This window comes from Typopeltis vanoorti, chromosome 3, assembly GCF_054136105.1.
Source record: "Typopeltis vanoorti isolate ZY-2024b chromosome 3, IOZ_Tvanoo_1.0, whole genome shotgun sequence".
NCBI lineage: Eukaryota > Metazoa > Arthropoda > Arachnida > Uropygi > Thelyphonidae > Typopeltis > Typopeltis vanoorti.
The window spans coordinates 119,613,187-119,628,728 of NC_143551.1; the positions used below are offsets into that span (position 1 = coordinate 119,613,187).

At 35.1% G+C, this 15,542-nt stretch overlaps 1 protein-coding gene across 1 annotated transcript in view; it reads left to right on the forward strand.

Moving 5' to 3' along the window:
• LOC150108517 (receptor-type tyrosine-protein phosphatase mu-like) overlaps window positions 1–15,542 on the forward strand; it is a 1,155,664-nt gene that overhangs the window by 508,974 nt on the left and 631,148 nt on the right. The window contains exon 19 of the mRNA XM_090415942.1: window positions 8,186–8,297. Coding sequence (XP_090272068.1) covers window positions 8,186–8,297 — 112 coding nt within the window. The remainder of the gene's footprint in view (window positions 1–8,185; window positions 8,298–15,542) is intronic.

Genomic DNA, 15,542 nt, shown 5'->3' on the forward strand with positions numbered 1-15,542 from the left:
ATGAAGTAAGCTGCACCATCAAAAATCCAGTTGGAATGAACTATCAACAAACTTCAAGCAATCTTAGCAACTGAAAGAGTCATAAAAAAGGACAGCTGAGAAATAATAGTATTAAAAACATATAAATACATATAATTTGATCAGCAAAACATCAGTTGGAGCCAGACTCAGAATACGGGATACTAAAGCAAGTGATGTGAAGTCATTAGCTATGATATACGAGGTGCCCTGTTGTGAAGTTACTTCACATGCAACTTTGTTTGATTACACTTGGATGAATGAGTAAACCAAGAACATAATTTCTTGGCATCTTTAATTGATAGTATAACCAAGTGGAAAAACTTTCAACATCTATCTCTAATCCAGAGTTTAGTAATAAAGTATGACACCTTTTGGCTACTTGTATAAGGAAATATGGCTTCTACATTACTTCAACCTTGGTATAACTTCTAGGTCTGACTCTCACTGATGAGACCTCATGATTGAATTTATATCTCTTCTTCCTTTATAAATAGGATAATTCAAATAAAACATCTTGACATCAAAATGTCAGATCATAATCCAGTTCTACTTAAGTTCAACTGCAGTGAACACATAGAGATCATTTCTGGACCATGGAGACTTCCATCAAATTTTATCTTTTCAACCAAATTCCAGGACCTCTGTTCAAATTGGAATAATGTTACTTGGAATTGGGATAATATGTGGTTAAAATTCAAACAAGCAGTAAAACAGAAGATGATAGAATGGTGAAAGGAACAGGCTTTCCTCAAAAGGAAAAAGTTGAAAAACCTGTATAAAGAGAGAAGCTGGTTCGTAACAAACCAACACAATGGTATAGAATGTAGCAACATCATTAGAAACATTAACATAGAGATAGAAGTGGGAAAGACAGAAACAAGTAGATGAAACAAATTTTAAGATAAGAACACAGCAGCACATAGCAGACAGCCCTTCAGTTGCCTTCTGCAATAGACAATTCACTAAATTTCACAAAGAAAGGACTATCACTCAAATCTGCATTAATGGAGAAGATGTCTGCCACTCAAGACATCCTTCCCTCCTTTCAAAAACATTACAAAAATCTGCTTGAAGACAATAGTACTGTTGGAAATTATAACCCTTGGAACATTAATGGCTTTCCTGTTCATATCTGAGATGGGCTTGACAGACCCATTTACAGCATCTGAAATTATCACAGCATACAAAGAATGCCAGACAAGAAAATCCTCAGAACCTGATGATCTAGGGACAGAACTTTATCTTAAGGCCTGGGATTTTATTCTTCCCATTCTAGTTATACTACTCAATTCCTTTCTCTCATCAGGACACATACCAAGTGAATTTGTAGCAAGCCATACTGTCCTCATCCCTAAACCTAATAGAGACCACACCTTAATCAGCAGCTGGAGACCTATTTCTCTATCTAATACTGACTAGAAGATATTTTTTGCATTATCAATAACAGGCTCAAAATGGGAATGAGATACATAATTAAGAGCACACAGGTGTACGGAGTTTCAGACTGAGCAGTAGAATTTAATCTGTTTCTGCTACGCGATCTAATCCACTTAGTTAATACGAAAAAGCAATGAATGGCAGTGCAATCAGTAGACCTTACTTCAGTAGACTTAAAGGGATGCTGGACATTTGATAATATCCAGCATCCCTTTCTGTTCCACATCCTCCAGCAAATTCGTGTAAGTAAAAATCTGCTATCTGTTATCAAAAGAGCTTATGCCAATTCAACTACCGAATCGCATATGATCACTTTCCAATCAATGCCATCAAAATTGGAATCAATAGAACATGCATTATTTAGCTGCTCTCTTGCCCTGCATATTCGATACAGATTGTGTAATGTGTTGGACATTCCAATACATTACAACAGAACAGGTTATTTTTTTGCCATACCCACCACCTGTCAGCAGTGGGAAAAGAATTTGGATTTTTATAATTAATGAATTAAAATACCATTTATGGAAAGTTAGAAAGAAACAAAACATGGATTTGAAAACCAGCAATATGACATCTAGATGCTTTATAATATTACACTGTGGAAATTTTATTGTTCAGTCAGACGAATTTGTATTTAGAATGAAGCATTCTAGGAAATATCAAATTTATCACCAGATGGTGTAGACCACCCACATTTTGCAATATTCACCAGGGGGAGATAAAATTATGTCTATTTTTGCTAAGAGAGGTTTTTTAAATAATTCCAACCTCTTAATTCAGTGTGATCTCATAGTCGATTGCAGGGATAACTGGAGAGCAAACCCAAGTAGAGAAGCCCAGCTCAAGTCAGTTAATTCAAATATGGCTAACTAGCTGTGTATCAGTTATCTTTGCACTTTAGTTTCAATTGGTCTTTGATTGTTCGTCTATATGAGATTGGTGAAAAAGGAAAGCCAATAGCCTTTGGCTATATGATGATATAAAAGATCTGAGGCTTATACTCTATCTCTCATACTATGTCTTTCTTTCTTTCTCCTAATACTATCAGACTCTCTCTTGCACCGTATACTAAATACTCCAGGCCTATGATGAGCATTCCTTTACTTTTTCACCTCAACAGAGGTCAAAACTGTTCTGGGTAGTGATCCATATAGCATTATACATGTCTGTAAGAATATGTGATTTGCATTATGGGATACTAAGGCAAGTGATGTGAAGTCATTAACCTCTATATATGAGTTGCCATGTTGTGAAATTACTTCACGTGCAAACTTTGTTTGCTTACACTTGGATAAAGGATTAAACCAAAAATATGATATCTTGGCATCTTTAATTTATGATGTTATGGAGGAGAGAGATGCACAACATTGACCAAAATTGAAGAAACATGAAGAGACATTTATCCAATAGTAGATTAAAGAAAGCTGTTGACAATGATGATGATGACCTTCCTTATATGCATTACTGACATTTTTTTCCCATCCAGATCATTATGCAGTACACTGTCATAGGTCAACATCTCAACTTGTCTTAATAATTTTCTCTATAACTACGTGCATCCTTTGTTAAGTGAAAATTCCATGTCTGGTAATCTTTTAAGTCAAGTTGAGATGTTGACCTATGACAGTGTACTGCATAATGATCTGGATGGGAAAAAAATTATCAAGAATGCATGATAATTCTTTCCAATCAAAAGTAGGGTAGATACATTTGTTACTAACATGTTCTCTGATGCGATCATGTAATCCAGCACTCTTGCCCTGGTATCCTCTATGGGCGGCAATCTTAGGTAATTATGTCTTCCTCACTCTATAAATTTTATTTCCTTTTTTTCCTTGTGACCATTCTTCTTCTCAATCTATATTCCCATAGTTTAAGTCTCATAATAATTCCTGGTTCTGAATTTATTTTGCAAATTTATTGTTATTATTTTTATTATCATAAGACTCCATGGAGTCAAAGACATCTAGAAGGTCCTTTTGTCATACACACAGCTCATCATGCCGTATCTTAAACACACTAATTCTCTTCAGACACCATACTCTCAGGAAAGGCATTCAAATCATTCACAACTCTGCATACAAAAAACCAGCTTCTCACTCCCCTGCTCACACCCTCCTTATACAGCTTCCATGGATGTCCTCTGGTTCTCCTCTTAACTCCCACCATTTGCTGTAAAACATCTCCAACACAGATCCTATAACAATCTCTTACTAACTTGTAGGTCTCTATCACATAACCCCTCTTCCTCCTATACACTAGACTCTGTAATTTGCATCTTCCCAACCCTTTCTCATATTCGACATTCCAAAGATCTGAAACTAACTTAGTGGGTCATCTCTGGACCCTTTCCAACATCTCTTCATCTTCTTGAAAACCAGGTGACCAAATCTGTGCACGGAAGTCCATGTGTAGCCTAATAAAAGCCTTATACAATGAAACAAGAATCTCCTTACTTCTACAAGTCAGTGTCCTCTTCATCATTAACAGGATTCTTTGTGTTGTCTTCACAATTTTGGCAATGTATTCCCTTAAATTTTCAGATCCTTATCCATAATCACACCGAGATCTCTTATTTCTTCCACCTGCAACAATATATCCCCACCAAGCGTAAATTCTACATACCATCTTTGTTTCCATCTTTGTTACATTTTGCAACATTGAACTCTCATTCCCATTTCTGTGCCCATTCACTCAATTTATTCAAGCCTTCTTTATTCAAGGCTCAACATATTCTCTACTCTTCATAGTTCTTCCCATCCAAATATTTGCCAATATCATTAACATACAGGTTAAACAGCAATGGCCCTAAAAGGCACACAACTAGTGACTTTCCTCTTATTAAAAAAAATATTAAAAAATAAGGAGGTCAAAACATGACCTCCTTTTACCAAATCCATGCTGTCCATCAAAGATAAAACCATTGTTGTTAACCCAATTCTGGATCCTAGTTCTTACCAGCTACTCCAACAACACCTGACACACATAGATAGGCCTATAATTTGATGCCTGAGTTCTATCATCTCCCTTATGAAGCAGCACAATCTTGTCCTCCTTTCGCTCCTTTGGAACTCAACCCAGTGCAGAACTCATATTATAAAGATATGTCAAGGCAGATGTCAACTCCTTGGCACATTCCTTCAGAATACGTGGTGATATATTATCAAGTCCCACAGCCTTATTAACATCAAGCTTTCTCAATTCCCCATATACCACTTACTAACTTAAAGTCAGTCTCTTCCTTACCAACAACTGCTCTCAGTCTCTCTCTCCATGATGTGATGTCACATTCACCAGAATGAAAGACCTTTATGAACTGCTCATTAAATATCTCCACTATATCTTCTGCAGTAGTTCTTATACCATTTTCTCCAATCAATGTCATCTTTCCATAATCATTCTTTTTTTTTTTTGCTGGCTAGATATAAAAGAACTCCCTAGGATTCTTTTTGGTTTCATTAGCTAACTGCTGCTCATACTTCACTTTTGCTATCCTTACCAACCAAGTCACCCTCTTTGCCTGGTCTTTGTTATCCTAATGGAATTGGTTATTACCACTTCTGTTATGCTGCCTCCATAATGCCTTTTTTCTCTGTATCACATGCTTAATCTCTTCATTATCTATTTCATACCTACCTTATTTAACCTTCTGACCCTTGGAATACATTTAGACATTGCTTCTACTAGATAGTTCTTGAATACCCCCCCCCCCAATCTGCATTGATCTCTTTTCAGCTAACTCCTCATTCCATGCTATACCTGCAAGCTGTCTTCTGAGCTCTTCATAATCCCCCCCCCCTTGTAGTTCCACATATGCCCTTTTCTCACAGGGGTCCTCGCACTGCTGGCAACCACCCTGGTAATCACCTCATGGTCACTCTCACCAATTGGTGGATGATTTGACACCTCATTTATAATTGCATCCTCTGACAAGATGACCAAATCCAAGACCCTTAATCCTCGTGTGCCCTTTGTTACATACTGTCTGAGATAGTTGTCCATCAAAAACTCAAGAAACTCATTTTCTTTATTTCCAGTTGCTATCTCATCATCCCAATCTATATCGCCATAGTTAACATCGCCCATAATAGTCATCCTTTTCTTATTTACTTGGCTAATTTGATTATATATTTCATAGTCACTACTTCCACATTACCAGGTCTCTAACAACATCGAACTAAGTATTTCATTCTATTCACCTCTATCTCACAGCATACTCCCTCAAAACCAATATCACTATTTCCATCTTGTATCTCTATATCTCTATCTTTATATTTTTCTGCCTACTATCCTGTATCTCACACCAAATAGCTTTAAAGGCACTGCCATCTGTATCCTTGTGTCTCCTGAAGTCGTATTATTTTTTTTGCTTTAATTATTTAGCTATCATGAGCTAAATCATAGTTCCTCTTATTGTTCGATCTCTTTTCTCTGAAAATACTGTACTCATGGCATCTATTCCTATGACTGTATCATCCTCTGTCACTGAAGTTTCACAAATCATATAACATTCAACCTATAACATTTGGCCAAATTGAACTAACCAACGTCATATACTCCTCTGTTTTATTTTGGATATGTTCAACATTTGTATGTGTAATCTGCCTCACACCTTTGGCTCACACCCCTCATAACATATGCTGGCTATCTATTCAATTTCAGAACCCAAGGAGATACATTCTGCTTCATTTTATGATTCTTCAAAGCACTTGCTTCAACGATGCTTACACACACAGACCTATGCCTGCCCTAAAATCTCTAATTTCCAGTGATCTGAACAATTACTCCAAGCATCTAAGTCCAAATCCATTCAAACGAAGACCATCACCCTTAAAGGTACTTTTGTGTATTAACTCATTTGTGATCATGTCCTTTCTCTTCCACTTGCCTGACTCACAATCTTGTCTTAGAAACTGCTGTTTTCCCTAGATGAAACCTATGGGCCTCACATGAGGAAGTAGGACGCTATATTTTTAGCAGCTCTGTAGTGAAATTTGAAGAACAATGGAACATTGAGGCCTTCAGTTGGAGAGGACCTGCATTTGATTCTCATCATGATGAGAGGAATCTTTGTATGGGTTTTCCAATTGAAAGTGAGTTAGTCAATCTCATGCAGAAGTTGCATGGGTTTTTTCTACTGGGAACTCTGGTTTTTATCCTACATACAGGCAAATCACCCATCAGACTACACATGGTTTACAGACAAAAAAAAAAAAAACTGTTGTTGGTGGTTATTATTACTTGGGCATCTTTATGGATTCTGAACAGTCATTGTAGGAGGCACACATTAACCATTATTCACACAATAGCTATCATACTCCTCCTTAAACTTATTCACTTCTAGGTTGACTCTGATAACCCATTCCACTCATTCACCACTCTTGTAGCAAAAATCTAGTTCTGTGTTCCTTATTAGCCACACTCTTACACAATTTCCAGAGGTGAATCTCTCCTTGTTCCCTTCCTGAATTGACTTTGTGTCTTGTATTGAAGATTTTTTCTGTATCAGTCTTATAAAACTCATATAGTAACTTATGTGTTTCTATCACATTTCCTCTTTTTTGCATATCAACATTTGTAACTCACAAACCTTCTATTACCTATTATAGGAAGCATAGAATAAATCTGTCACCTTCTTGGTCACTTGCACCTGGATTTTCTCAACACCTTCTGCATCATTAAGTCCTGACATCACCATATCAAAACCTTATGGAGAGGAATGATACTCTTTGTCAGTGAGTCCTTAACATTGAAAAGATTCTTTGAGCTGTTTTGGCCACTTTTGCAATGTGTCTTCTGAACTTAATCTCTTCTGCTATCAACCACAGATCATCAGGCTGATCCTGCAGTCCATTTCTGTCAATGTAATGCTGACACTGGGGATACTGACTGTCCCCATACACATATTCACTACTGCTTCCAGCATTACTTTCCTTATGTCATGTCTCCTGAGTTAAAATTGGATTTAATTATATCACTATAAATAACTTTGTTGTTATTGTTTCACTAGTTTCAAAATACTACTGTCATCTTTGAAACTTACAGTATATATTATCCTATTTGCTTTCAAAGTGGGAGAAAGAACCAAAGAAAGCCATTAAGTGATCCAGAACTAAATTAACTTACCATATGTTCATCATAATGAAATGAATAATAACTGGTGACATGTGTTATAACATATAGATGAAGAGGAATCAGTTTGAAGTGAATTATTTCTTTTACAAATCTGAACTGGTTTATTTTCTGCTGTTAACTACTATCTGAATTTGTGATTATTAAGATGAGTATTTCCCAGTAATTATATATCCTCTATCATAATGATTATCATTAATTATTATTATTATTATTATTATTACTATCATTATCATGTGACTCCTCCAAGGAGTCCAAAGGCTCATCGAAGGAGGGCACCTACTCTACAACTCTCTGTCTCCACCACTTAATCCACCAACTACAAAAAACCCCAACTACCATCATCATCTACACCAACAGCATCTACCATCCACACACTAGTATTTTCACAGACAGTCAAAAACATCCATGCCCATGGCAGGATTTGAACCCGCAGCCTTTTGGCTGGAGAGGGGATAAGCTAACCACTCGACCAATCAGGCTAGCAATTAATAATTCATTAATCATTAATAAGTAATTCATTAATTAAATTTAATAAAATTAATTAAATCATTAATTCATAAATAATTAGTAATTTGCATACTTTCTTTTACAGGTAACTCTAACGAAATTATCTCCTTACTCAATATATAATGTGACAGTGTGGGCACAAACATCTGCTGGACTTGGAGATCCAGAAAGTATCCAGGTCACCACATATGAAGCAGGTTAGTGGTTTATTTTTTAATACAGTATGTAGGGTATGTTATGGTATTTGATTAATCACATAGTTAGTTAGGTTTTGTTTGGTGATTTATAAATATTTTATAAATCATCCAACATAACCTAACCAACTAATACTTTTATGTGTAAATAATTTATAAAATTATTTGATTTTTTAAAATCAAATGCTTTAAAATCAAATTTAAAATCAAAAGCAATACCTATCATACACCTCATTCACATCCTTCAACTCATTCACCATTATTCTGTGAAACCATTCCACTCACTCACTGCTCTCTAAGCAAAAAATCTAGTGTTCATACCCTTACAACCATACTCTTACACAACTTCTAGGGATGACCTTTATATTTCTCTCTATTCATCGTATATTGAAAATTTCATTTGTATCACTCTTATAGAATAACCTCTTTAATAAATTATAAATGTTTATCATGTGTCCTATTTTCCACCAATCAACTAATCTTTGCAACCCATACACCTTCAACCTACCACCAGTTTGGTCATTCATCTCTGAATACTGTCTGCCACTTAGTGATCTCAAAGAACCCCAGGTGACAAAATCTGTGCATAGTCAAGATGTGGTTGAATTATGATTCAACCACATCTTGACATAGCCTTAAAAAGAAAGATAATAACCTCCTTATCTTTTATTTTCTTTTAGTGTGTTTTTCAATGTTCAAGTAATCCTTTGAGCTATTTTACCAACTTTTGCATTATGCTCTCTGAACTTCAACTCTCTGTCTGCCATTACCCCTTACTCCTTAGCTTCATTAATTCTCCTGCAATCCAGTACCATCACCCGAAGTGCATAACCTTACATTTTGTAACATTAAATTGACAATCATTATCTTTTGCATACAGTGTGAATTTATTTAAATCATCCTGCAGGATATCTGCTTCACCTTTATCAGTTATTATCTCCCCAATTACATCATCAGCAAACAACTGACTTCCTTTAAATCATCTCTATATTATTAACTATAGAGCATTATATAGAGTAGTAGTCTTAATAGAGAGAATTGAGACATTCCACTAGTCACCCTCATTTTTCTAGATGCCACTTCAGCAAAACATATTGCTGCTACTTATTAATAGTTTTCCACGTGGTATTTTGTCAAATACCTTTGCCAAGTCCAGGCATATACCAATGGTGTAGCCATTTTCCCTTATCTAATTTTGCTGTCCCTCTATTATAAAATGTGAATAAATTACTAAGTCAAGATCCTCCTTTTACAAAGTCATGGTGCCCATCATAGAACATCATATTCCTATTCATTCATTCCTGTATTTTACCTTTGACCAATTTTTCCAATATTTTAGCTATGACTGCTGAAATACTAGCTGGTCTGTACTTTGTTGCTTCTGTCTTGTAGTTGCTTTTATGTAATGGAACTGTAATTCTACCATCAGCAGTGATTAAAGTCATTCTTACTTTTACTTACTACATAACCAGAAAAACTTCTTTTTTTTTTATTTACTTTGTCCTGCTTTACTAATTTTCTCTTATAATTTCATTGGGTCTTTCTTACCATACTAGTCTCCCTTCTTGCTTCCACTTTTTACTGCTCACGAGTAATGACCATCTTTTTCGTTATATTCTCAATGTTTTCTTTTCTTTCTTTCTTTCTTTTTTTTTTTTTTTCTGCAGCTTGCTTTATATCTCTACTCATTCATTTAATCCCCACTTAGTTTATCCTCCTGACTTGGATATACAGTCTGATACTGCTTCTCTCAAACAATCCTTGACCACTTCCCATATAATACTGACATTCTTTTCATGCTATAGAAATGCTCCAAGATGCCTCCTAAGGCTGTAATAATTACCAACTTTATATTTCAACATAAACCCTTTCTTCATAGAGAATTTTCTCATGTTTAGCAATCCCCAAAAAAAGACTGCAAGGTAACTCTCCCCCAATTGAAGGTAGAGTGTCTATGTTCATTATGGATACAACTTCTGATGCAATTACCAGATCCAGCACTCTCAAATCCCTGGTATCTCCAAGTCATGCTGTTTCAGGTAATTATCCCTTAGCATCTGTATAAATTCCATCTTGCTATGCCCCCTTTTCTCCCTTCAGTCTGTTCCCCCCACCATAATAATTGCTTCATCTGCAGTCATTCTGCTAATCTGCTGATGCATGGCATCCACATCTTCTTGTGGACCGCCTGGTTTATAGCAGTCAGAGTAATGTATTTTGTTCTGTGATCCTCTATCTTGCACCAGACAGCCTCAAATGAATCATCACCCCCAGACCTAAAATCCTCTTTTAACTTCTAATTTTGTTGGTTGTAGTTCTTCAGCTATCATCAGCAGTACACCACCTCGTGTCCAATTCTTCTCTGTCCTCCCTGAAAATACAATACTCTGTACATCCTATCTCTGTAACTACATCATTTTCTATCAATCAGGTCTCACCTATGCCTGTAATTTTGGGCTAAGTTGAGCTGATCAGTGCCAAACACTTCTGTCCTTTATTTTTGATACTTCTGGCATTCATATACATATATTTTAACATCCTCTTGGATCCACAGTCACCCTTGTGTAATGTCATTACCAATCTATTCAGACAGATTTGAAACTTGGGAAACTGCATTCAGCATTGCATAATCATTTCTGTACATAAACACACATACACACATTTGTTTTGGGGTGGTTGAACCCACATTTGAACTGCCCCCCCCTCCCCTCCCTATAATAAACTTCCAGTTTCTCTAATTTTGCACTTGCAACCTCTCACCAAACATCTCTCTCTCTCTCTCTCTCTCTCTCTCTGAATATCTAACTCCACAACCATTCAAATACTGTCAATGAGGCATATACAAGTCCTTTTATTCATCAAATTCACTCCATTCATCTATAAATTGTACACCATTCCTCTGCATAATCTTCTCATTGACTGATTGACATTACCATTATTTTTAAGTGCAGGTGATAATTTTTAATGAAGTTGAGAAGAACTGGCATACAGAAATGATTTGATATGCAAATTATACTTTGCAAGGAATATCATGGGTTTTACTAAATGGAGATCATGTAATTTGTTTATTTGTGATAGTGTTACATCTGAGTTGGATAAAGGAAATATACTATAATGCAGTTGGACTTTGCTATGACATTTAACAGGATACCACATGAAAGTTGTTATATATTGCAGGATACAGGATTGCAATGTAAACTATTGAAATGGATTTGTGGGCAGCTGGCAGGTATTATAAAGTGGTATGTGCTGATGTGAAATCAGCCAGATTTAATACAACCATTGCTATAATCTATGGTTCAGTCCTTAGACCATTGTTATTCAGTCTATAATCTATACATGATATTGAGATGGACCTAAAAAGAAATGTTCAATTCTTTGTTAATGGTGTAATGATAACAGGACAATTAGGGACACTATTGATATACAACAGTTACAGAATGGTATGAAAAGGCTGGAAATGTTTGCAAAAAGATGATAGCTATCTGTTCAGTGTTATTAAGTCCTTTGCATGATAAGATTTCTAATGGCATATTATATTGGTGGGATTATTCTTGGAGAAACTGATGAGGTTAGGGATCTTGGAGTTATGGTGGGTAGAAATTTGAACTTCAAAGGTAATACAGGAAAAATTGCCTATACATTTCAGATTTTTATTGAGATGTCAGAACACTAAGTGTAAGGATATGGTCATTTTGCCCCTTTACAAGGCCTTCATATGACCTCCTGGATTTGTGTGTGTGTGTGCAGATTTGATATCCTGGGTTCTAAAGGTGGAAGATGCTTTGGAGATGGGGGGGGGTTGAAAGAAGAGTTACAAAGATGATATTGGATTATGAAATGTATGTTTTGAGGACAGGATGAGAACATGTGAAGTGCAGACACTGATAAACAGAAGAAAGAAGGATGATGTGATAATGGCATATGAACTTTGAAAAGAATGTTATAGGATAGCAGCTAATTGCTTTTTTTTTTTCATGAAAAGTGGGGAGGGGCTAAGGAGACTTCCATGGAAGTTGAATTTGTGTACAGTTAAGAAAGGGCTGAGAGCTAGATCAGTTTAACTTTTGACATGGTGAGTGCATCTAGTGTGAATGAATTTAGAGAACATATGCAACAGATATGAGTTATGTATGTCTTTTTTTTTTTTTTTTTTTTTTGTATGTTGCTACAACTCACTGAAAGATTATTTGTAAACTACAAATAACCTTTTTATTAATTTTTATTTTTACAAATAACTTTTTTATAAATTGCATATATTACAATTCTTTACAAATATCATTAATAAATCCTTTGAACATGGTAAATTTATAGAACACCTAAAGACTGCTTCAGTTGTACTGTTTTTTAAAGGAGGAAATAGAAATGAAATCAAAAATTACAGACCAATATCTATACTATCCACAGTCTCAAAGGTTATTGAAATTCTGATTAAAAAAATGCTTAAATAGCTATTTAAATACAATATCTTTTACGCAACTAATCAAGATGAGTTTAGATCTGGATGCAATACTGAAAAAGCGCTATTGGAGGTTCATAAAAAAAAGTCTATAGTGGAATAAATGAAGGAATGCACACAGCAGCTGTTTTTCTTGATATATCTAAAGCGTTCGACCGTGTTCATCATGATCTGCTACTGAAAATGTCCAAATACGGCATTAGGGGAATTACTAATGACTGGTTCAGATCCTATCTGAATAATAGAAAACAATATTTTAAAATTAAGTATATGGTTTAGCAACAATGGATTTAACAATAATACCGACAAAACGAGATATATGTACTTTGCATTAACAGACAAATTAGATCACAGTATAACTATAAAATAGCATGAAAGGAAATGTAGTGATACTCTAAATTGTAAATGTAACTTAATCAAAAAAACAAAAACTGTCAGGTATTTGGGCCTCCTTATCGATAGCAATTTGAAGTGGAACTCCCACACCACTTTCTTAACAAATAAGTTTAGGTTCATAATTAACAGAATATATTATGTTAAAAAAATTGTAAATGCAGCATTCTTAAGATGTTTATACTATTCCTGGGTAAATTCCTCACTGCAATATGGCATTACCTGTTGAGGCGGAGACTATTATAACAATCTGCTTCCATTAATAAGAATACAAAACAGAATAATTAGAGACATAACTACTACCGACTTCACACACTCAACCAATGATCTGTATATCATTCATAATATTCTACCATTTCAGAAACTATATCTCTATGGTTGTCTGTTATATGTAAAAAGAAACACTGAAAGTTTTTTGGTGCATAATGTAGACTATGGATTGCGCTGCGGTCGAAACACGCTGGAAGTACCTAAGGCTAACAAAGAAATTTTTCATAAATCTTTAGAGTACATTGCGACGAGTAGCTGTAATAAACTTCTGAATGAAATTAAATCTATAACCTCAGAATATGTACTCAGAAAAAGATTGAGAAACTACCTTATGGGATTAAACAATGTTGATAATTACTTTAAATGTATAGTATAAGAGATCATTATAACTCACATATCATAACCAATTAAGGTATTGATTTACAAATTGGTTCATTCAATTAGGTATTAAAATATCACCATGTACATTATTATAACTGGTAAGGGATGCGGTCCCCAGACTCTCAGTGTCTGTTTTGAGCTAATTACTTTTCTAGTAACCAGTATGGCTACAGCCCTTGGTTACACATATTTGCATTAACTAACTTACATTACTCTAAACCAGTTACTTATAACTATGAAACCATTCGAAATATATTATATTCTACTTGCATATATGAGAAAACTTTTTATTAACCATCATAAAATAATAGCCAAAATAAGTGTTAGTACCAACAGAATATGATAGTAATACTTGAATTTTATTTTGTAATATTGTACTGTGCATTGGATTATATTCTGAAATATTGTCATAATTATACAAGTTGAATAGTATAATAGTATAATATATATAATTTGTATACGTGATGTGAATAATAAACTATTAAACTGTTAAAAAAATAATTAAAAAAATAAAAAAAAACTATACTACATTTTGTGTCTTCATTGGGCTAAGAATTTTTTTTATGAATTTTATAAAATTTTTATATATTTTTTAAAATGTATTGATACACAGTTTATTTAGAAACCTTGCCCTAGAGACCAAACATGGAATATTTTTCAAGTCACTTCAGGCCTCTAATAACCAGGGTAGTGGCCTCACACCATGCAAAGAAAACTGTTGCCCACTAAAAGAGAATCACAAACATCCATGCCCATGATGGATTCAAGCCTGTTGGATGAAGAGCAGATATGCTAACCACTCAGCAAACTAAACCGGTATATAGTTATAATTTTGAAATATAGTTTAAAATAATTTGAAACATATTTTTGAAATATAGTAATATTTTGATCTTTTTATAAACATTTTAATTGACCCAAGAATATTTTAAATATCTACCTACATTTTATTCCCAGATTTTTTTTAGATTATTATTATTATCCTAAGATCAACTCCCCCCCCCCCATAGAGTCACGGACTCATCCAGGAGGTCCCTTTTGTCATACACACACAGCTCATCATACCTTGCCTAAGCACATGCAAATTCTCTGCAGAAACCGTATTCTCAGGCAGTGCATTCCAGTCATTCATAATTCTCCATGCAAAAAACCCGCTTCTCACTCCCTTGCTCACACTCTCCTTATACAGCTTCAGGATGATTTCTTGTTCCCTCCTCCAGTCTCCCACCATTTATTATTATTATTATTATTATTATTATTATCATCAACACCCGACCTCCATGGAGTCAGAGACTCACTGTGGGAGGTACTCACTATTGCATACAATGCTCATCCAACTGCATCTCAAACTGATCTACATCCACAACACACTCAAGCAATGCATTCCACTCACCAATCATTCTCCATGCAAATAACCTGCTTCTCACTCCTTTACTCACACCCTCCTTATACAGTTTCCAGCAATGGCCTCTTGTTCTACTCCCCTCTCCCATTCTATGAAAAATCTCTTCCATGTCTACCTGATAACAACCCCTGACCAGCTTATATGTCTCAATCATATCCCCCCCCCTTCCTTCTATTCACGAGGCTCTGCAACTTACATTCTCCCAATCTGTGCTCGTACTCCACATTCCAAAGACCACTGACCACCTTTGTGAATCTTCTCTGTACCATTTCCAACACCATGAAACCTGCCGACCAAATCTGTGCACAATAATCCATATGAGGCCTGATCAAGGCCTTATATA